At 41.8% G+C, this 22,811-nt stretch overlaps 1 protein-coding gene across 1 annotated transcript in view; it reads left to right on the plus strand.

The window, feature by feature from the left end:
• The first annotated feature begins 518 nt into the window (after positions 1 to 518).
• TNFSF8 (TNF superfamily member 8) overlaps positions 519 to 22,811 on the plus strand; it is a 33,001-nt gene continuing 10,708 nt past the window's right edge. The window contains exons 1-2 of the mRNA XM_007936676.2: positions 519 to 713; positions 14,461 to 14,503. Of these exons, the coding sequence (XP_007934867.1) occupies positions 519 to 713; positions 14,461 to 14,503 (238 nt within the window). The remainder of the gene's footprint in view (positions 714 to 14,460; positions 14,504 to 22,811) is intronic.

Below are 22,811 nucleotides of genomic sequence, written 5' to 3' on the forward strand. Positions count from 1 at the left end.
GCTGACATTATCACACTGAACCCTTTTGAGTCATTTTACTGCAGTCCAAGGAATCCAGCCTCCCAGAGCCCCAGCAAAGGCATATTATCTGAGAAGGTCTCTGAGCAGGAGGCCTTATTGAAGAGAATGTACAACTTCTCAAGCAGGAAGGCGTTTCGTGGTTGAGACTAAGTGAAACAGAAGTTGCTTTGTGCACACACACGCGCGCACACACACACAGGAGGGGAACCGTCATTTTCCTATGTGTCCTCTGACATCAGCTACCTTCTCTGTAGCTAGTTTCTCTGCACTCAGATTAATCCCTGGCCATGAAAAATGAACCTCTCCCCCACTGTTGCTGCTGCCTTTTGCCTCACGCCCCCAGAGAAGGGTTTCTTCAAAAGGCAGCCGTTGAAGATTTTTTTCCAAGTCACATGATCCAGGATGCAGGGGGAGAATCCTTTTTGGAACAGAGATGGGCCTAGAACCGACTCAGATGAAGAGAGATAAGGTGTGATGTGGGGAAGACTATATAAAGAATGGACCCTGGGCTGCAGCAAGCATTCAACAGCGTGGCCCCTTCTCAAGACGCAGCCATGCATGTGCCAGCAGGCTCCATGGCCAGCCACTTGGGAACCACGAGCCGGAGTTATTTCTGCTTCACCACAGCCACCCTGGCGTTGTGTCTCATATTTGCTGTGGCGACCGTGATGGTGTTGGTAGTTCAGAGGACGGTAAGTAGCCTCCTTTTCTTCTCCTTTCTTCTATGATTTATGTTCCGTTTCTCGCAGAGAGAGTCTTGAGAACAAAGTAATGGATTAGTTGAGAGCACAGATAAAATACATATATCATGTAGAGAAAGGGAGAAACAAAAGAGGAACTGTACTCTTTGAAACAATGTGGCTTTTTCAGAAAAATATCTGTGGAGCCATCAATCATCTCAAAACTATGTAGGCTCACTTGAGCCAGTGGAGCAGAGAGGAGCGACGGGCCTTTAGAAATGAAGATTAAATCTTGCTGAGCCAGAGACTCACAGCAAGGAAAGAAGCAGTAAGGAAACCCAACAGTACGTTTGCCCAACTTGTTATTATGTCTTCATGACCGTCAGACCAGATCCCAATGTTTCATATTCCCAGTCCAAATGTTCCCAACGTTTCTGAGGCCTTATCCATTGCCAAGCATTTTCAACAAGGAGCTAAGTTCCAGAGGCCAAAATCTCTCAAGAAAGGAGGCAACTCAAAGACCCAAACTCCTTAGACTGCTGGCCATTTCGGAGTTAAAGCCCTCAAGGCAAATTGAAAGCTAGCTTGTAGGCCACTGCTTCAAGGAGCTAAGGATGTCAGGAGAAATGGAGGGCACAGTAGCAGAAAGTAGAAATGCTTTAACACCTGCTCTCTCAGAGATCCTTCAGAGTACTAAGCAATTGTGAGGTACCCACTAGACAGGGGCAAGCTGTCTTGTCTCTGCACATTTACTTTGAAGTAACTGGCAAGATCTGTATCAGAAAATAGACGAGATGAAGGAGTCTTCATGTTTTAGAGAATTAGTGTTTACAGAAAACTTACCAGTATGTATTTTATTGAAAATATTGTACTGATAGCATATATTGTTCATGGATTTTTTAAAAAAAGAAGTAAAGTTTTTGTTTTTAAGAACAGATAGTTTAAGAACATAAACACCGCACCTTGCCAAAGTGAAAAATCTTTGTGTTTATTCCCTCAGAGTACTCATCTGTCACGTTATTACAATCCTGTAGAATTTGTTCTGTGTTTCCTCAGTTGTCTTAGACCAAATGCTTTATATATATTTTATTGTGATAGCATAGTGCCTAAGGCACTTGACTGCTAACCAGAAGGCTGGCGGTTCAAACCCACCAGCCACTCCTTGGAAGGAAGATGGGGCAATCTACTTCTGTAGTGATACCATCTCAGAAACTCAAGGAGGGGTCGCTATGAGTTGGGTCCGACTCGACAGCACATGACAACAACTACAGAATGACCTCAGCTCTAAAGGGCTTTGGTATCCACTTCTCAAGTGTCAAGAAGCTGAGAAATTTAAATGAAGCTTCAAAACTCACATCTCCATAAAAGTGAAAGAAAACAGAGTTGCTAATGTTTTATTTAGATAGTAGAATTTTAAAAAAAAATAATTGTTTAGTGAGCTAATCTACTTCTCCTAAGAATAATACTCTTGAAGAGTATTATTAGGGTAACCTTTTTTTTCTATAGAGGTTGTACAGTTTCTTTATTCTAACTTGTATCAAACCAGAGATGTGTCATCTTATAGGAATGACAAAAGAAAAAAAAATGAAGTGGCTTTTAAGAAGTTCTTTAGTTAAGTGATACTGATAGAACTGGGAAGGAAGGAGGGAAGGTGGGAAGGAGGGAATAAAGGAAGGGAGTGGAGCAAAGAGAAAGAGAGAGAGAGAGGAAGTCATGATGGTGAGGGAGGCTAGAAGGGAGGGTGATGATGACATATAAAGCTAGAGAGAGCTCCAGAACGGTGCTTATTCAAACGTACCTTTTAGTTGAATTGATTCCTCCCCTGACACAACTGGAGTGGATCTTTCTGCCTCATTTTCAGGCAGGAATAAGAAGCAGAGTGGGGAGAGAGTGTAAACTAAGTCTCATCCTAGAAAGACATAGAGTCAAGACTGCTCGACCATTTAACGAGAAGACCTTTCCTCTTGCCAACACAGCCACAGAAGCACTAACAAACTTTGGTCCCACTCTCCTTTTGGGAGCTTTTCTTCTTGTGCATCCATTTCCTTGACTTCCCCCTCATGTTGAGTGTGAAAAGACTCACTTCACAATCTAATTGTCTGGTTTAGTGTGCTGTGCTTTCCTGGCCTGAGAAAAATCAGTTACTTGCTTAAAAGTTAAGGCCTGTAATTTCAAAAGTCAGAGTGATAATAAATGCTAAGTCTTTTATGCTTATCATTTCCAATGAATTGTTTGGACTTTAACTATAGCGATAACTAAAAGGAAAGAGTTATTCCCTTGAGCTTGAGTTATCAGAGAATAATTTCTACAGGAAAAGGGAATATAGGCTGGCTTTAGGACAGGTAGAACTTAGACAAGGGAAAAGGCTCTAAGAGGACCTCTGGAGAATAAATCAATGGGAAAGACCCAAGGCACCTCAACTCACATCCCCATTATTAAAAATGGTTGATGGCCACCCAACACTCTATGCATGAGGTTAACTGTGGATAGAGGCAATGGTGGAGAACAATCAGAAGAATGATTTTACTGACCTAAGTCACAGCTTTAGATCAAAAGGCACATGCCCAGACAGTATTTAAAACAAAATACTCTAGAAAAAGTGATGGTGATGGAAGCTCACATGGTTTCCTTGAAGCACATTAGGGAGAGAGAATAATTCAGGCATATTTAACAAAAACTTCACCCAAGATTGGCATTTGGAGTTGGCTTGAGAAATGTGTACAATTTCAAACAGGTGAGGAGAGGCCACTCCTGGCCAAAGCATTGAACAGCATAAGCAAAGGTATCAAGGAGAGAAGATGCAGGATATATAGGAAAGTCAACAAAGATGACCTCATGTTCCAGTTACCTAGTGCTGCTCTGATGGGAATATACCATAAATGGGATGGCTTTAACAAGTAGGAGTTTATTCTCTTACAGTTTGGAAGGTTAGAAGTCTGAGTTCCAGGTGCCAGGCTCTAGGGGCGGTGTGAAAGCCCCTCGACCTTGGGCTTCAGCTCTGCCTCTTGCTCCCAGCCCACTGAATCTAGAAGCATCTCTTCACTCAGGCAGCTGCTAGCTGCTGAGGCTGACAAACCCAAAGTCAGCGAGTGAAAAGGCACAGTCCCAATATTGCCAAACCACATGGCAGGCCATTAATTCTAGTCCATTAAAAGTCCCAAGATCTTGATGGTCTGATAGAACCTGGTGGTACCCCTGAGACTATGGCCCCTAGCTACCCTTCTGGTCTGGAAGTGAACCCACTCCTGCGGCTTCCAGCTAAACAAAAGACAAGCGTATGAGCTGAATATTTACATTAGGTACGTGTGCTCCTTGAAGAGATCAATCACGGGAGAATAGAAGGGCTGTGTATGTACAGGGAGATGGCTCAGGGGCAGGCCTCATGGGAGGGAAGGACACAGGGAAGAGGTGACAATGGGTCAGAAGTGGGAAGAGAGCTGTTGCATTGTGAGAAAGTGCAGTCAATGTCATGAGACAAAGTATCTGTGAACTGCTGTGTGGAAAATGAATTTGCTCTATAAACTTTCACCCAAATCACAATAAAATTTTTAAAAATTTAAAAAAGTCCCAAGATCAGCAGGGCAACATGGCAGGCTGCTGAACAACGACTCAGCTATGTGCAGGGTTCAAGCATGCCATCAGCTGGAAACCTTCCTCAAAGTTGCTTCTCATATACTGGAAGCAGACCACATCCCTAAAGCAGTACTCAGCTGCTCCAATAGATTCCACCATGGAGTTAATTACCATTCTCACCATGGGAAATAACTACATCCAGCTGCCCAGCCACTCAATAAGGCCCAGCCAAGTTGACCCACAATCTTAACTACCACACCTTGATAATTAGATTAAAGAGCAAACAACTCCAAAGTCAAGCTCTTTAGGAGAGATAAATAAGGAATTTAGGTTTCAAACTCATTTATTGAGCATCTGCTCATACAGGACATTGTTCTGAACAACACCAACGAAATCCCTGCTCTCATGTGGCTTATAAAACTTACTTTCTAGTGATGTCTTTTAAGTCTCTAGGAGATTACATTTTCTTTTAACTTAAACCATATATTAATCATAAAATGCTATATTCACACAATTTATGGCAAGTAAACAGTTAACAAGGGAAAGGAAAGAAAAGCAAAAGTCATTCATATTCTCTCCATCCAATCAGCAATCCCTCTTCCCTGAGATAACCACCACATAGGTTCTTGTGTCCTTCCAAAACTCTTGTGCACCTACAAGTATATAGTATACACATCATTATAGTAAAGCAGCAATTCTACACCTTGCTTTATTCATTTGACAGTTTATCTTGGAGATCTTTCTATGTCAATACATAGAAGTCCATCTCATTCTTTTGAAGAATTACATCGTGTTCTATTGTACAGATGCTTCTTAACTTATTTTAGTTGTGCCCAATGAGGGACACTTAAGATTTCCTCTAGCATTTTCCCCCTGTACACACAATGGTGAGTATATCTGTGGGATAAATTCTAGTGGTGGGAATGGAATGTGGGGTTTCATTTTAATAAATACTGTCAATCAGATTCCAAAGAAATTGTACTGTTGGAGAAGTTAAACTCCTACCAACAAAGAGACACCTCTTCACTTAACTATGGACAAAAAGAAAATTGATTTATTATTGAGTAAGCTCTGGTGGCATAGTGGGTAATGCATTTAGTTACTAACCAGAAGGTCAGCAGTTCAAACCCACTAGGTACTTCATGGGAGGAAGGTGAAGCAATCTACTTCTGTAAAGATTTACAGCCTTGGAAACCCAATGGGTGTTGCTATGTCAGAATTGACTCAATGGCAGTGGGTTTTGTTTTATTTTGTTTTGTTTTTTGGTAAGCACAACACAATACACACATATAAATAAGCCATAGAGAGACACTACAGTTTATACAGAATTATATACAGTAAATAAATTATACAGTTTATACACAATTTATACAGTAAAGCAAAAGCGATAGATAGATAGATAGTTTGTTGTTGTTGTTGTTATATGCCGTCGAGTTGGACTCGACTCATAGCAACCCCTCCTTGGGTTTCCGAGGCAGTAGGAACTAGATTGCTCCATCTTCCTTCCGAGGAGCGGCTGGTGGGTTTGAACCACCAGCCTTCTGGTTAGCAGTCAAGTGCCTTAGGCACTATGCTACCAGAGTTCCTAGATAGATAGATAGAATATGTCCTTGAGAGATAGAGGGTTACATAACAAGATAGGCTTCTAAGCTGATGCTGTGGAGTTACTGGGTATTATGAAAAATTAGCAAGCTTCACTGTTAACCAAAAGGTTATAGGTTCAAGTACACCCAGAGGCATCTCAAAAACAAGGCCTAGCAATATACTTCCCAAAATATCAGCCATTTCAAACTCTGTGCAGCACAGTTCTCCTCACCATGCATCAGAGGCAACAGTTTTATTTGTTTATTTCTTTGTTTTTTTTATGAAGTCCTCAGCCTTGGAGGCATTTCTACATTGAAAAACTGAAGACTGGGGTCCCTAGAGAGATCCATGTGCATTTTAAAGATTAGTGCAAGGCCTCAGGAGCTTTGCTTAAGAGGGATACCTTTCAAGATAGAAGGAGAAAGCAGCTGTCTCCTTTCCCTTGATAAACAAAGAAAAGGAAATTTTAATTTATTTTTACACTACCATTCTACTTCCTCACCAACAATGAGCTGAGTGCCTGTTTAGGGGTAGTGATTGTTGGTGCTGTGATACTGTTTTGTGCTTGTTTTTAAGCTCAGATACATATGCAGGTGAGTTGAAATACCCTATGATGCTGCCCTCCACCCAAAATATTCTCTACAACTAATGTTCATTCAGTTTATCAATCCACAAAATATTCATTGAGAGTATTCTCAGGAGCAAGCCCTGTACTGAGCTCTGAGGAGAGGACTGAATTGGGCCTGGCAGGACCTCTGTCTTCTGGAAAGTCTGTCACCTTGAGAAGAAGGGCCCACACCTCAAGAGTTTGAGTTTCAGACAGAATGGCACAGAATGCCACCAACTAGAAGAGAGGGATGGAATCTCCATCTGAGATGGGTAGGAGTTTGCAGAAGTGCAGGAACTTCTAGAAGCCAGGCCTCCAAGAATTAGAAAAATCATTTTGTATGCTCAAAGTTTTATTCTGAAAATTTTCAAACCTATTGAAAAGATAGAGGATGAACGTGTTAATGTTTTGCTGTAATTGTCCCCTATCTCTCTCTCTCTCTCTCTCTCTCTCTCTCTCTCTCTCTCTCTATATATATATATATATATTTGTTGTTGTGTTGTTATGTGCTGTCGAGTCGGCCCCGACTCATAGCGACTACTCGTTGGGTTTGCGAGGCAGTATCACTACGGAAGTAGGATTGCCCAACCTTCCTTCCGAGGAGTGGCTGGTGGGTTTGAACTGCCAGCCGTCTGGTTAGCAGGCAAGTGTCTTAGCCACTATGCTACCAGAGCTTATATATATATATTTGTTGTTGTTGTTGTTGTTGTTATGTGCCGTCAAGTTGGACCCGACTCATAGCGACCCCTCCTTGGGTTTCCGAGGCAGTATCACTACGGAAGTAGATTGCCCAATCTTCCTTCCAAGGAGTGGCTGGTGGGTTTGAACCACCAGCCTCCTGGTTAGCAGTCAAGTGCCTTAGGCACTATGCTACCAGAGCTCCCGTGTGTGTGTGTGTGTGTGTGTGTGTATGTTGTGGATTGCATGACCCTTCACCCTCATATACTTTAGTACCCATACCTTGATACCATTATTATTAGCTAAGAGTTACCATTAATTCAACAATCAAAAAAAAAAAAAGCTCACCTCGAGTCAGATCCGACCAACAGAGACCCTTCCTTGGGTTTCCGAGGCAGTATCACTACAAAAGTAGATTGTCCAATCTTTCTTCCAAGGAGTGGCTGGTGGGTTTGAACCTCCAGCCTTCTGGTTAGCAGTCAGTCAAATGCCTTAGGCACTATGCCACCAGAGCTCCTAATTCAACAATAGCATCTAATAATAATATACAATAATATACAAACTTACCATTTGCCTGAAAATATCTCTGATAGCTTTGTTGCATTTTATTTGGAGATCCAGGAACCAGTCTAGGTTGACACACTACACTTGGTTATGTCTATCTTAATCTAGGACAATGGTATTTAAAGGGTGGTTAGAAATGTAAAATCTCCAACTCCATCCCAGACCTTCTGTCTTGGTTTCTCAGTGCTGCTATAACAGAAATGCCACAAGTCGTGCCTTTAACAGAAATTTATTTTCTCACAGTTTGGAAGGCCAGAAATCCAAGTTCAGGGCACTGGCTCCAGGGAAATTCTCTGTTGGCTCAAGGGAAAGTACTTATCTCAACTTCTCTAGCTGGCCACTCTTAGTGTTCCTGGGCTTACAGACTGCCTGTCTGTCTTTAGATAGTGTCGGTCTTTTCCATGTCTGCTTTCTTCTGTGCTTCTTTTTATGTTTCAAAAGTGATTAACTTAAAACCTACCCTACACACTAATAGCCTCATTAAATAACAAATAAAACTCTATTCCCAGTTCGGATTACATCAACAGGTATTAAAAAAAAAAAAAACAACTACTGCCATGGAGTCTATTCCAATTCATATCAACACCCACTGGGTTTCCAAGGTGGTAAATCTTTACAGAAGTAGGTTGCCCCATCTTCCTTCTGTGGAGCAGCTGGTGGGTCAGAACCACCAACCTTCTGGTTAGCAGTCAAATGCCTTACACACCGCACCACCAGAGCTCCTTCAGGAATTAGAATTTACAACACATATTATTGAGAGACACAATTCAATCCATAACACCTACTAAATAACGGTCTGCAATGAAAAACCAAAAATAACAACAACAAAAAATCTGCATTAAGCAAGATCCTCCTGTGAATTTTATGCACAATAAAATTTGAGAAGCACTGGTTAAGCAATCTTCCCCTGTCCTTTTTTGTTTGTTTTCCATGACAATGATTTTTTTGAAGGCTCCATGCTAGTTCCATTATAGAATGTTTCACATTCTGCATTTGTTTTAGCGTATCTTCATGATTGTACTCAGATGGAACACTTTGGGCAAGAATAGTACATAAGCATTGAGGGAACTACAACTAATGTTATGAAACAAAATTTGTATACATTGTTGAATGGAAAACTAATTTGCTCTGTAAACTTTCATCCAAACCACAATGAAAAAAAAAAAAAATAGTACACAAGTAATGTTATATCCTTCCTATTATATCACAACTAAAGGCGTACGTCAGGTTGTCCAGATTAAGGTGATGACTGCTGGATAACTCTTTTGTAAAACACTTTTTCTCTTATTAATTAATGATCTATGGAGCATTACTTTGAAGACATAGAAATACCTCGGCAATCCTTGTCTGCATCCATTCATGTACTGCACACACACACACACACACACTCACTGCCGTTGAGTCAGATACGACTCATAGAGACCCCTCCTTGGGTTGCCAAGGTGGCATCACTATGGAAGTAGATTGTCCAATCTTCTGAGGAGTGGGTGGTGGGTTTGAACTGCCAGTCTTCTTTCTGGTTAGCAGTCAAGTGCCTTAGGCACTACCACGCCACCAGAGGTGGCAGGAAACATTGATAGAGGAGGTTACCCTATCTGTGGACTATGAGGGAGATTTTCTAAACCCCTGAGTCCAACTCCACATTCAGTTCCCAGTAGCCATCCCTTGGGGAAGGAAGACTTCAGGTGTTCTGTTGCCTACTGAGTGATCTTTAAGCCTTTGTTACTAAAGGGTGGTCCATGGCTCAGCAGCACTGGCAACAACTAACACCTCATTACAGATCTATTGAATCAGAATCTGCATCTATGTAAGATCCCCAATTAATTGTTATGCCCTTTAAAATGTGAGAAGCTTTAAACTATTGGTCCAATTTCCACTTTGTCTGACCATTCCAAACCAGATGCTCCCAATGAAAATAGCATTTCCTCGGGGGCTTTTATATAAGGTCCATTCACCTATTACCATCTTTCCCATGAAAACTCTCAGGAGAGTTTTCAGTAGGACTTCAAACCAATTCATTCTGACTTGACCTCCTGCTGAGAATTTGCATCTCCACCCCAGATATATTGAATCAGAATCTACATTTTAACAACATCCCCAGGTGATTCTTATACATAAGAATGTTATGTTAAAACGTAGATTCTGATTCAGTGTATCTGGGATGGGCATGCAAATTCTCAGTAGGGGATTGAACCAGAATGAATAGGTTGCAAGTCCTATTGCATACTCACCTGATCCTACAGAGGTGGGGTAGCATGACAGTTAAGAGCATTGCCTTCAAAGTCAACACACCTGACTTTGAAGCCTTTGGCATTTACCACCTATGGTACATTCTTCAACCACATCACTATTCTAAGTCTTAGTCAATTCTTGACTCTTGGGGTCAAGGTAATGACCAATGAGAGAATGAATATAAAGCATGTAACTCCAGCAGTAACTCTCATTAAGTGTTTAATAGATGATAACTTAAAAACAAGAGGCTTCCTGACAAAAGCATCCATGGGCCATGAATCAGAACCCACAATTCAAGACAACAGTGAGGCCAGAGAGGAAGAGGATATGGAATTTCTCCTGACATATTCTAGACATTAGTTGTCTTTGATAATTTCCAATCAAAGAGTGCATCTTTTGGCAAAAGAAAATTGGGAACTCACTGCCCCTGCACATCTGTGAAAAAAAATGAGCTAGTAATAATTTAACAAATTTAACTTGTTCTAATAGGAGCTCTGGTAGCATAGTGCCTAAGGCACTTTACTGCTAACCAGAAGGCTGGCAGTTCAAACCCACCAGCCACTCCTCAGAAGGAAGATGGGGCAATCTACTTCTGTAGTGATACTGCCTCAGAAACCCAAGGAGGGGTCGCTATGAGTCAGGTCCGACTCGATAGCACATAACAACACAACAATAAAATATTAGAACAAATTAAGCACATCATTAGGGTCAAGGTAGTATCCAAAATAGCTACCGTTTATTTATAAGCCCTTGATAATACTTTATACACAATATCTTATATACAAAAAGACCCAGTGGAGGGAAGAATTATTAGCCCTAGAATCACAGTGATTAAAGGAGAGAAGGAAACAATTCTAGACCATCAAGATGATTGGGCTCAGGTGGTTTCACCTGGAGAAGAAGAGGTTAAATGTAACCATTCCTCCCGTCATACACAGCAAGATTCTTTTATTGTTGGGGACACCCATCGACACTCACTAAGTCTAAAAAAAGAGGAAGCACACTTATATATAAACAGATGGAAGTATAGTTGGTTAGTAACCATGGAGATGCGGTTTCCTGAGCTACACAATGAAGCTAAGAATGTCTAGTTTAGAGGGTCTATTTGCTTATTATGCCTAAGGAACTCTGTTGGTGTAGTAGTTAAGGCATTTGGCTACTAACCAAAAGGTTGGTGGTTCAAATCCACCAGCTGCTCTGAGAAAGAAAGATTGAGCAGTCTACTTCGATAAAGATTTACGGCCTTGAGAACCCAACGAGGGTCATATGAGTTGGAATTGACTTGCTGGCAGTGACTTGGTTTTTCAGAGTGTGTCTATCCTAAAGGAGCTCTGATAGTGCAGTGGTTAAAGCATTCAGCTGCTAACCAAAACAGGTCAGCAGTTTGAACCTGCCAACTACTCCATGGGAGAAAGATGAAGCAGTCTGCTTTTATAAAGGTTTACAGCCTTGGAAACACTATGGGGGTTTGCTATGAGTTGGAATCGACTGGATGGCAGTGGGTTTTCAGTTTTGGTGTCTATACTGTGTATTTCCTTACTCAAAGACAAGTTGCTGAGCATGATGGTTTGCATTTTCCTAACCAAGACTGAGATCCCCAGGCAAGATTTGGGAGGGAAGTCTAGGTCTGGGAGATATCATTTCCAAGCAGGAATTGGTGGACAGCACTTAACTTAGTGCCTAGAGCATAAACAGTTTTCAGTAAATTTTAACAGTCATCTCTTTACATCTTGCTTCTCCACCACCAAATGCAAGATCTGCTTATCAAAATAGAATGAATTTTTCTCTCCTTAGCTTCTGAAGAAAGCATTTCTCCTGAGCAGTGGAAAGAGCACTTGTCCACAATGGGGAGCCAGGGAAAGCTGTAGAGGCCTCACCCCATAAAGCATTTCAAAAATAGGAACAGCACACTTCTATCTTGTATTCCCTATGTCCCTTGATGAAGATTTAAGTATCAAGATGCTTTCCCACCTACTAAGATGCTTTGTTTTTGACATCCACCTGTCTGAAGTTAGAAAACCAGGAATCACTCAAATGACAAGGAGAGACTTTCCCTGACCTGCAGTATAAATCATTACCCCTCCCTGATAGTATTTCTTATAACCTTGTTACTCAAATTATGGTTCGTGGATCATCAGGATCACTGGGGCCTTGTCAGAAATAGACTCTCAGGCTCCATCCAAATCTACTAAATCAGAATTTGCATTTTAGCAAGGTCCTCAGTTTAAGAAGTACTGTATATATTTGTTTGTATTTGTCAATGACTACCTTCCCCATTAAACCATAAAATCCATCAAGTTGTCTTCCAACAACTAATGTCATGCCTGGCACACACCAAGTGCTCATTCAACGTGTAAAGAATGAGTGATTCTCTGGTAATTCCCCAACAGCTACTGGCCTGTGGGATGGCTCCACTGGTCTTTTTTTACTTTTTAGTGTGATTTGGGTGAAAGTTTACAGAGCAAGTCCATACACATTTTCTTTCATGACATTGATTGGCAATTCGCACAATGTAACAGCTCTCTACCCTCTTCTTCCCTAGCCATTGATCTTGCTTGCTGTCATTGTCCCTGGGCACTTCCCTGGGCAGCTGGTGAATTCAACGATGTTGTAGATATTTGTTCTTTGAACATTTACATATCAGAAAAAGCAGTGATCATATTGGCAGTGAATTGTTTATTACATTATGAAATGCTGTTTGTTGTCATATAGAGGCAACATGAAGGGGAATTTTGTGATGTCAAGTTTTCCTATGAACTGTGTGCATAATTGAGACCACAAAGGTACAGCACAGTTAAGTAACTCTCAATTACAGCAATAAAATCATAAAATATTAGAGACTAGGAGGAAGAAACTTACAAGTCAGGTCCATCTCCCATCTCCTGAAAAGTTCAGGTCCAAAAGTTTAAATGACTTCCCCAAGGTCTCCAGAGCAGTGCTACATTAGGGCTTTGCCACCAGTAGGCTTCCTTACCTCATGACCACCCACTTGGGCTGGAGAAGAGATGTGTGTATCAGAAAACAAGCCCTCAATGGAAGGTAAAGGACAGAGCTCCTAGGGAGACAGTAGAATAAAGGAAACTCCAGATGGTCCCAGTTGTTCATGTAGGAAACTAAGAAAATGGCATATGGGCAGCTGCTGCTTTCTGCTTTGGTTGGAAAGCTGTTTAGTCCAAGTAAATACCTCTTTAGGTTTTCATTGATATTTCAATTCAGTGCACTATAGACTATCCTAACCTGGGCAGGTCAAAAGACAAGTAAGATACTTCATTCCTTCATTCCGCATTGGTGGTACCTGAGGAGTGTTTCCATGGCTGAGATGGAGAGGGGAGAGGAATGAGGGGTCAGGAAGTTGGCCATTGAAGAATTTATTAGGGGAGGAGAACTGTGCCCCAATCTTCTGCTTCTGACTTGCTCAGAGCACCTTGCTCAGAACTGGACCTTCTTCTAATCTCCTCCAATCCCCTACCTGGGAGCCCTTCTTTCAGAAGACAATCTGTTTCTACCAACTCCTTACTTAATTGTGTAGTTAGATATTTGTGTGTGCTTATTATATAATAAATAATACACAGTATGTTTTATAATAGGAGCTGTGGTAGTATAGTTGAACACTCAGCTGCTAACCAGATTGCAGCAATTCAAACTTACCAGCTGCTCCACAGGAGAAAGATGTGGCAGACTGCTTCCACGCGGCAGTTTTACTCTACCCTGTAGGGTTGTTATGAGTTGGAATTAATGCAATGGCAGTGGGCTTGAGTTTTGGTTTATGTTGTATAACATATAAATATATCATGTACGTGTATATTATTTGTATTATATTAAAATACAAACTTGCAATAAATCTAAAAGTGCAAAAACCAACCAAACCAAACTCACTGCCATCAAGTTGATTCTGACTCACATTTTATTAATTATAGTATCATCATAATGATTCATAAACTATATATATATAGAAACACAGTGTTTGGCGTATAAATAAACATTCAATTAATTAACAATTTCCAACCACAGGAAAAATACAGATGTACCTCCCCAGGTATATTTACCACATACTTTTACAGTTTGATGAATAAAAAGTGAAAAAAAAAAAAAAAAACCCACACATATCTTTGTACACTACTTTTTATTGTTCTTATGTTAACTACAGAGAAAAAAAAAATATATATATATATATATATGGAAAAGGCAATGGATTGTGAGTTAAGAATCCCAGCTTCTGGTCCCTGAGTTGCCATAAACATACCGTGTGGTGCTGGGCCAGGCATTTTACCTCTTTCAGTCCCAAGTTCCTCACCTGTGAAATGTGAACAATAATCTTTGTCTTGAATTTCTGATAAGCAGATAGTCAAGGAAATGGATAATAAAACCTTTTACAAACTAAGTCAGTGAATTATGACTTAAGAGTCAGATTGAAGGTGAATTCTAAATTGCACTGAGGATAACCAAAACAAGGGGAAAAAGATGAATTGTTTGAATGAATGTTAATCTCATGTTGCTTTTTTTTTTCTTTTTTGCTTCCAGGACTCCACTCCCAACACACCTGTCAACTTATCCATTAAAGGAGGTAAGATTTTGAAATTAGGAATAAATGTGGAGTGAATCACACAGGTGATGTCATAAGTTGTGGTACCTGATTAGTGACCAGAAACACTATGACAGTGCCCAACAGTAAAGGGATGGGAGGTGAGAGGCTCAAGGATGAGCTGATGTATTTAGATTCATCTGAGTGGCCCCTGAGCAGTAGTCTTGTCCCCACCAGTCTCCCACCAGAACTTGTCACACCCACTTATGCAAACTTCTACCTCAGACATAAGATATTGCAGGGACACAGGAACACAAAGTAGCATAGTCTTAAGAGCTTGAAATCTAGAGTTGGGCAAATACGGGTATATATCTTGGCCCTACTTCTCACCTTAGATCCTCAGTGTTTCATCTGTGAAATGGGGATAATAATATCCACCTCATATACATATTAGAGAAGCCAGTCAAGTCTCATTCATAAATTTTTTGGCATGGCTAGTAATCCAAACTAGTACATTTATGTAATCATCAAATAACTGGTAATAGCCAATATGCACAATGAAGTTGAAGACTTGTGAAAACAGACTTCCTCCTCACCCCCACATTTGTAATCATTGAACTTGCTAATGAATATATTGCCTCCAGTAGTCCCAGAGAGGTGGAATGCAGAATTCAATTAACATTGAAGGCAAACTTTGAGATTATCCAATTAATGTTTTCGTTGTACCAAACTCAAAAACAAATTCTAACTCACTGCCATGGAGTTGGACCTGACTCATAGCAACCCTCCATTGGGTTTCCAAGGCAATATCACTATGGAAGTAGATTGCCCAACCTTCCTTCTGAGGAGTGGCTGGTAGGTTTGAACGACCAGCCTTGCAGTCAAATGAATGCCTTAGGCATCACACCACCAGAAAGGAGGAAAAATCAGGTCCAGAGAGGAAAGTTTCATGTCCAAGGTCATACAGAACCAATCTAGAATCCAGATGTCCTCATTTTTAATCCACCATGCTTTCCACTCAAGAACATCAACCCCATCTTACCCCTCTAATCTTTAGAACCTAAATAGCAAACATAGCTGTATAACAGCTCCAAAGAAAAAATAAAAGGAGAAAGGGTGGGTCATGATAGTCCCCATTAGAGACATCAGAGGGACAAGAGTGCATAGGTCACTGGACATAGCTCCTCATACCAACTCCATCACACACTTGGAATTTTCCTTCAGGGTACCCTTGGCCGTGCCTTTCCTGCTCTCTGTCAGGTAGACTTAGAAAGTAGCAGCAAAAGGCCCCAAACAAATAAGCATTCTGGATATTTCAAGGAAAATTAATAATCACAGCTTTTTCAACAGTTAAGGAGCTCTCATGGTCCAGTAGTTAAAACATTCAGCTGCTAATCAAAAAGTGAGTGGTTCAAACCCACAAGCTGCTCCATGGGAGAAAGATGAGGCAATCTGCTTCCACAAAGATTTACAGCCTTGGGAACTCTATAAAGGCAGTTTTACCCTTACAGGGTCACTATGAATTGGAATTGACCCAATGACAGTGAGTTCAGTTTTGTTTTTGTTTCTTGTGGGGGGGGGGGTCAACAATTAATTATTTAACATGTTACCTTGACTGCCAGAATTCCTATGTAGACAGACAGTAACATTAATGTAAAAAGGAGCTGGGGATAATGTAGAGATCAGTAAACTTTTTCTGTAAAGAACCAGAGAGCAAATATTTTCGGCTTTGTGGGCCATGAGGTCTCCATCACACTGTGCAGCTCTACCACTGTAATGCTAAACTGCAATAGACTATATGTAAATGAATGGGCATGGCTGCGTCTCAATAAAACTTTATTTAGACAAAGAGTTGGAGGACTGGATTTGGCCCAAGGACCAGAGTTTATCAGTTCCTGTAGTAGAAACAGTACAGGCTTTGGAGTTAGACATCTATGTTAAACATGTATCACGCATTCACATGGAACCTTGCACACAACAAAACGCACTGAGTAAATGTTCATTTCCCTCCCTACTCCTACTGTTTTGCCACCATCTAAACCCACCTTCTCCAAGTGAGACAGGAGGTTTAATTTTTCAAGAGGTCAAGGTAATCTTTAACAAAACCATGATCACAACCATAAAGATCATTTTGTAACATAAAGTTGATATAGATGGGAGTTCACCTGGATTACTGTTTGCCATAGTTGTTCTGTTTTAATGGTCACAATGTTGTTGTAGTTGTTGTTATTTGCCATTGAGTCGGCCCCAACTCATAGCGACCCCTCCTTGGGTTTCCGAGGCAGTATCACTGCGCAAATAGGAATGCCCAAACTTCCTTCCAAGGAATGGTCACAATAGGAGAATAAAAAAGCTGCCCACTCCTGGGACCTGGGGATATTCATTTTCAGGGAACTTTTTTTGGTCTGTGAAATCCAAAATTTTGGGAGCCATGGAATAGATCACTTCCTGTTTGATAATCTATGATTTTATGTTGCTGGCCATGACTGTGAATAGCAGAACACAAACTCACGCCACATCAATCTCAATTTACAACCCAACGTTTCTACAACCAGATTTTTTTAAATACTAATAATAATCCCCATCAGGACTGAGAAGTTTCGTTGAAGACCCTCCTACACCTTCCACTGGCTGATTTTAGCTCCAAGGTTGTAAGTGAGCAATTTGGAGATGACTTGCCTAAAGTGCAGAGAAAGGACCAGACTCCAGGGCTCCCCACTATTCCCTGGCATGATGTGCTTGTGCTGTGAGATGCCAATGGTCTGCTGTGTGTTCCTAACTTTCTCCTGCTTTAATGCAAGTCTGCCTTTCCCATAGCTCACCAAACTGCAGACTAATAGGTCTACTGTCACAGGGTGAAGTGGAAAGAATATTCACTTAAAGCAAGACCTGGTTCCAGTACTGACCTCAACACCAGCAGGATGTGTCTCTTTGGACCAGTCCTTTCTCCTCTCTAGCCCATGTCTGAGACATAAGAGCATTGTACTAAATGAACTAGAAGGCCCCTTCCATCTTTGACACTTTATGATACTACCATTCTCATATCCCATCTGTAAATAAAGAAGGAAAAATCTTCAACAATAAGCCTGAGGAAATAAGAAACCATACCTTCATTCCCCAGCAAGCCCATCTTACACAGCAGCAAAGTGCGCCTTTTGGAAAAGCCATGGCAAGACATGCAGGGTGAAGATGAATTATCTCCCACACACTCGTGAGAGGAAACTCCAGGGACAGCGTGTGGTTTATCAGTGGGGAGGACAAGGCCAGAAGCCTCCCAGGGAGCCCTCTGCCAGTGGCTGATAGGAGTCTTCTGCCCATTAGCAGGAAGCCAGCAACAGCCCAGAGCCTGGGGAGGCAGGGCCATGTGTCCACACCAAACTAACTTAACACAGACGATTCTCAGCTGCAGGGAAACCACAGAAAACCAAGTCTTTTGATAATGAAGGGATTTCTGAGTCCTAACACAAGCCTCCCATTACCAGCCAGAAGGGGCCATGGCAGACAGCCACCTTATGCCCACTCCACTGAATTTAAGCATCCTTGGACCATTCCAGGGGTTGTTAGTACTGTGTGTCAGGAAAGGCAGGAGGAAGTCCTTCCACTGCACCTGTCTCCTCTCGGGCCTTAGCTTTCTCATCTAGCAAATGGAGTTAATAATGACTTCTACATGGAGCTTTGATGAGGAGGAAATGGAGCAGCAAATATGACCTTTGCCTGCCATCTGGCTGGCCCTGCATCTTTGGGTACACGGTTCACTCTGTTCTTTCATGTCCAAATAAGATGCCTCTATCTCATCCTACATAGTGGGGAACCAAGGAGGGTGGGGAGGAAGAGCGAGCCTTGTGCTTCTCCTTGTTCCTTCTTGTTCCTGTCTTCAAGCAGAAGATTAGCAAATTTTGAGACTCCTGTACACTTGTATTATGCGGCTTGTTTGTCCAAAGTGTGGACTAGATCCACTTTTGCCTCCATTTCCCTAGAGTTGTTATAGCACCCAACATTCATGTGTAGCTGTTTAGAGAAAGGTGTAGGGTCTGTCCAGAAGCTGGCAGCAGAGTGTTACGTCCCAGCTAGGCATAACTCACAGATGGAATTTCTCCAGGGACCCCACTCCTCCATCCACCATGTGCACTAACCTTCCCAGCTTTTCTGTCTTCCTTCTCCCCACGGACAAGCCTCCTTCCCACCTCCTCTCATAAGCTCTGCAGAAACTCAAACGTTAAGGATTTTATTTTCTGAAATGAATTTGGTTCCTTGGCCTTATCCCAATAGGCCAGGGACTTTTCATAACAAAACACCCTACCAACCAAATGACAGCAGAGGAATTCTGTAGTCAACTTTTAAAATAGCTTTCCTTTTTCCTCACTACATATGTACAAGCATCTGGCAGAGTGAAAATAACTAACCCAGCACTATGTGCCTAGCACTGTGTTGAGTGCTTTGTGCCTCACTCATTTAAATCCTCACAATAACTCCAAGAGTAATTATCTCCACATTTCCTGGGTAAGGAAACCAAAGCACAGAGGGATGTACCAACTTGTCTAAGATTTCACAGCAAGTAAGGCGTGGGGCAAGACCTCAAGTCCAGGTGGACCCACACTAGAGCCCTTATGCTTAGCCAGGTATCACGATCAGATACCTAGTCAAACTCAGTACCATGCCTCCTTCCAGTGTCCCTATCAGCTCTCCACCTCTAAGAATCGTTCCTACACTCTCGATCACTTCCTTTGCACCTGCTCCCCCAGCTATTTGTTTTCATGTCTCTGCAGTACACTCTGTTGTCAAGTGCTGGGACAGAGGGCCACTAGGTGGACTGCACACATGGGTCTGTATGACAAGTGGAGTGGTGAGGGAGAAAAAGTCCACGGTAGAAGATCTAGAAGTCAAGTTAAGTCCCAGCTTCACAGCCAGAGTTACGTGACCTTGGATGATTTCTCCCCCACTGCCTGTCAGTTAATAGAGGTTCTTGTCTATCCTGTGAATAGTGTGCAGCCTCCAAAACCCAGGGACTCCTAGAGGCCCTGTAGTTGTTAGCTGCCTTCAAGTGCCTCCAGCTCATGGCAACACCATGCACAAAGGAATTGGACTGTTGTAATCCATAGAGTTTCATTGGTTGGATTTTGGAAGTAGGTCACCAAGGGTTTCTTCTTAGTCTTCCTCTGAACCACCACTACCCTGCATCTTAGAAGGGTAAGTGGTCTTCCTTTAAACCACCACTATCCTCGCCCTAGAGATCCTAAGGAATTTGAAACAGTATATAGATATGTGGGTCCTGACAACCCAGACAGCTGTTTCCCCTCCTCCCTTGAATTCGGTGTTCTGTTGAAGACATGGTCCCAAAGGCAGAAAACTGGATTGGAATTTGAAGCTCACTCACATTCCAGTTGTGGCCCTTGGAGACATTTCGTCTCTGGGTCTTGAGTTTCCCATTTCTAATGTGTACCAGGTGGTAGGGCAAGCCAGATGACCTGGCCCTGGCATGGCTTTTGCTATAACAGGTCATGAATCAAAGAAATATCATAGGATTCTTCAACCATTTTACTGTTCTAATATTTTAGTGCCTAAGACATCTGACTGCTAACCCAAAGCCTGGCAGTTCAACCCGCCAGCCACTCCTCAGAAGGAAGATTGGGCAACCTACTTCTGTAGAGATACCGCCTCGGAAACCCAAGGAGGGGTCGCTGTGAGTCGAATTCACTCAACGGCAGTGAGTTTGGCTTTGGGTTTTTATATATGTTGGCAGGCAATATTTTTTACCTCCCCTCCTCCTTCTTTAAAAAAAAAAAAAAAAAGGGAAAGATGTGTTCATCAGAAGAGAACAAGTGAGGCTGACTTGCTAATCTTACCCTGTGGACCTACCCCCACAGAAACAATAGAGGCTGCCAGTGAAGGCAAAGAAACTAAAGTAAATACATGGGATACTCACTGATACCCAGCTATCCCTGACGCTATGACCACCAGGCACCATACTGGTGGCAGGAGAGGCATTGTGGAAGAGCAGTAGCCCTCCCCCTTTCCCTAAAAAGACTGAAAACTAGGAGAGGGCTCACTCCTATCAATTGGGTGGATTGATTTATATCTGGATTGCCCAGCTCCACCACTTTGTTTTTGTCTTCACTTCAGTGGGCAGATTGTGTTTCAGATAGGTACAGGCCTGCTTGCTACTCCATTTACTTTAAACACACGCACATCATTCAAAACCCTTTGCCATAGAATTGATTCCAACTCATGACTGCTCTATAGACAGACTACAACTGCCCCAAAGGGTTTCCAAGGCTATAAATCTTTATGAAAGCAGACTGCTACATCTTTCTCCCAGAGAGCAGCTGATGGGTTTGAACCACCAACCTTTCGATTAGCAGCTCAGTAATTTCACCACTGTGACACCAGGGCTCCTTACATCATTTAAAACTCACCCTTAAACTCACTGCGTTTCTCTTACAGCAGAGCTAAGAGAACACAGGATCTCTCTACAAGAAAAAAATGAGAAAATGGGCCTCTCAGAATAAAGTGAAATAATGACGTGAGGAAGCATCCAGGGTGTTAAAGTCGTCTACACTTAAAGTCCCCACCACTGTCACAGAGAGGACAGAGGAGGAAAGAAGAGGGGAGAGGAGAAAAAAAGAGAGCAAAGGAAAAGGAAGCAAAATATTTGAGTCACTGAGGCATATGTAAAATTCTGTACTTGAATTTAGCACATATAGGTCACAAGACCCATATGGGTCCATAGACGATATCAGAGTTCCCCACTTTTCAGGTACCCTGGGGAAAGAGAAAGAACGAGAGAGAAGAAGGAAGGAAGGGAGGTGGAGAGGAAGGAAGGAAGGGAGGGAGGAAGGAAAGGCACATCAGTCTATTCCTTGAACTAGATTCATTATACATTTCATTCAAGCTCTCTGGACTCCACAGGTGTTGGCTAAAATTCCTGTTCTAAGCAATGCAAGCCCCGGACCAGGTAATCATTGTTGTTGTTGTTGTTACATGCCGTGGAGTCGGTCCCAACTCATAACGACCCCTCCTTGGGTTTCTGAAGTGGTATCACTATGGAAGTAGATTGCCCAATCTTCCTTCCAAGGAGTGGCTGGTGGGTTTGAACTGCCAGCCTTCTGGATAGCAGTCAAGTGCCTTAGGTACTATGCTACCAGAGCTCCCCAGGTAATGGTAACCAACCATTATTTAGTATATTTTGGGTTTATTGCTATACATTGCCTCATTTAATTCTCCCAGCAACTCATCAAGGTGCATATTATTATTATTCTCACTTTTGAAATGGGGAAAGTACAATTCAAAGAGGCTAACAGAGTGACTTGTGCAAGGCCATACAGCTAGTAAGTGGCAGAGGTCCAATCTGAACCCAAGGCAATCTGATTCCCAAGCTCAACTTTCTAAATGTGCCATCATCACACTCCTGCATCTAGGATAGTTAGGAGGTGTTTTCAAAAGGTTATTTAAAATGTTAGCAGAGTTCACCAGATGACTGCAGACTCACACTTCTCTTTAAATTATAGACTTTAAAACTGTCTTTAAAATACTCCAATAACATCAATTTAACCTGCATTTGGTATAAATGAATTCCAAGCAAGCATCCATAGGGCCAAATAGGCTTATCTTGTAAACTGCAACGGATCAGTATTGAAAAGACACCAAAATCCAAAGGAAAATTCAGAATAAAGTGAAATAGGGATGAATTCTAACTTGATCTGGATTTGTATTTACTGATCAACTCCTGTGTTTCATACTAAAGTAAGTATTCCCTGAAGACTTTTTGCAAATCCAGGGTCATCCAGTTGTCCTTTGCTTGACAGAAGATTCATCCTGCAGTTCATGTTTCCATCACCACTTGACTCAGTGGCATCAAGAAAATAGTCAAGTTCAAGCCATTGAAATGACCTTTAAAGTTAAAGGATCCACTTTAATACCAAATTCTACTGAGAATGGAGTGATTCTCCCCTAGATGTCACTGTTGTGACAACTAGATAGTCTACCAGAAGGATGGTAGATGCAATAATTAAAATAATAATCCTCTCCTTGGAAGGATTAAAATGTTTTCAGTGATGGAAAGAGGATTCTTCACACTTTCCTGAAAGCATCAGATGGCTCCAACCACTTAGGTACATAATTGAGAAACTCTAATCCATCAGATAATGCCATGAGACTTGTTTTAATAGGCATTTTATCAGCCAAATCACTCTGCTTAGAGGAATTGTTATGCTCTGCCACTCTAACAAGGAAAAAGGGAATAAGGGGAAAAGGAGCTACAGTTGTCCAAGTATCTCCTTTAATCCAGGCACCACTGCACCCGCTACTTGACATCCGTAATTATGTTGCATCTTCACCACATCCTAACATTTGG

This window comes from Orycteropus afer, unplaced genomic scaffold (genome assembly GCF_000298275.1).
Source record: "Orycteropus afer afer isolate SDZICR_OR568_19922 unplaced genomic scaffold, OryAfe1.0 scaffold00037, whole genome shotgun sequence".
In the NCBI taxonomy this organism is placed as follows: domain Eukaryota; kingdom Metazoa; phylum Chordata; class Mammalia; order Tubulidentata; family Orycteropodidae; genus Orycteropus; species Orycteropus afer.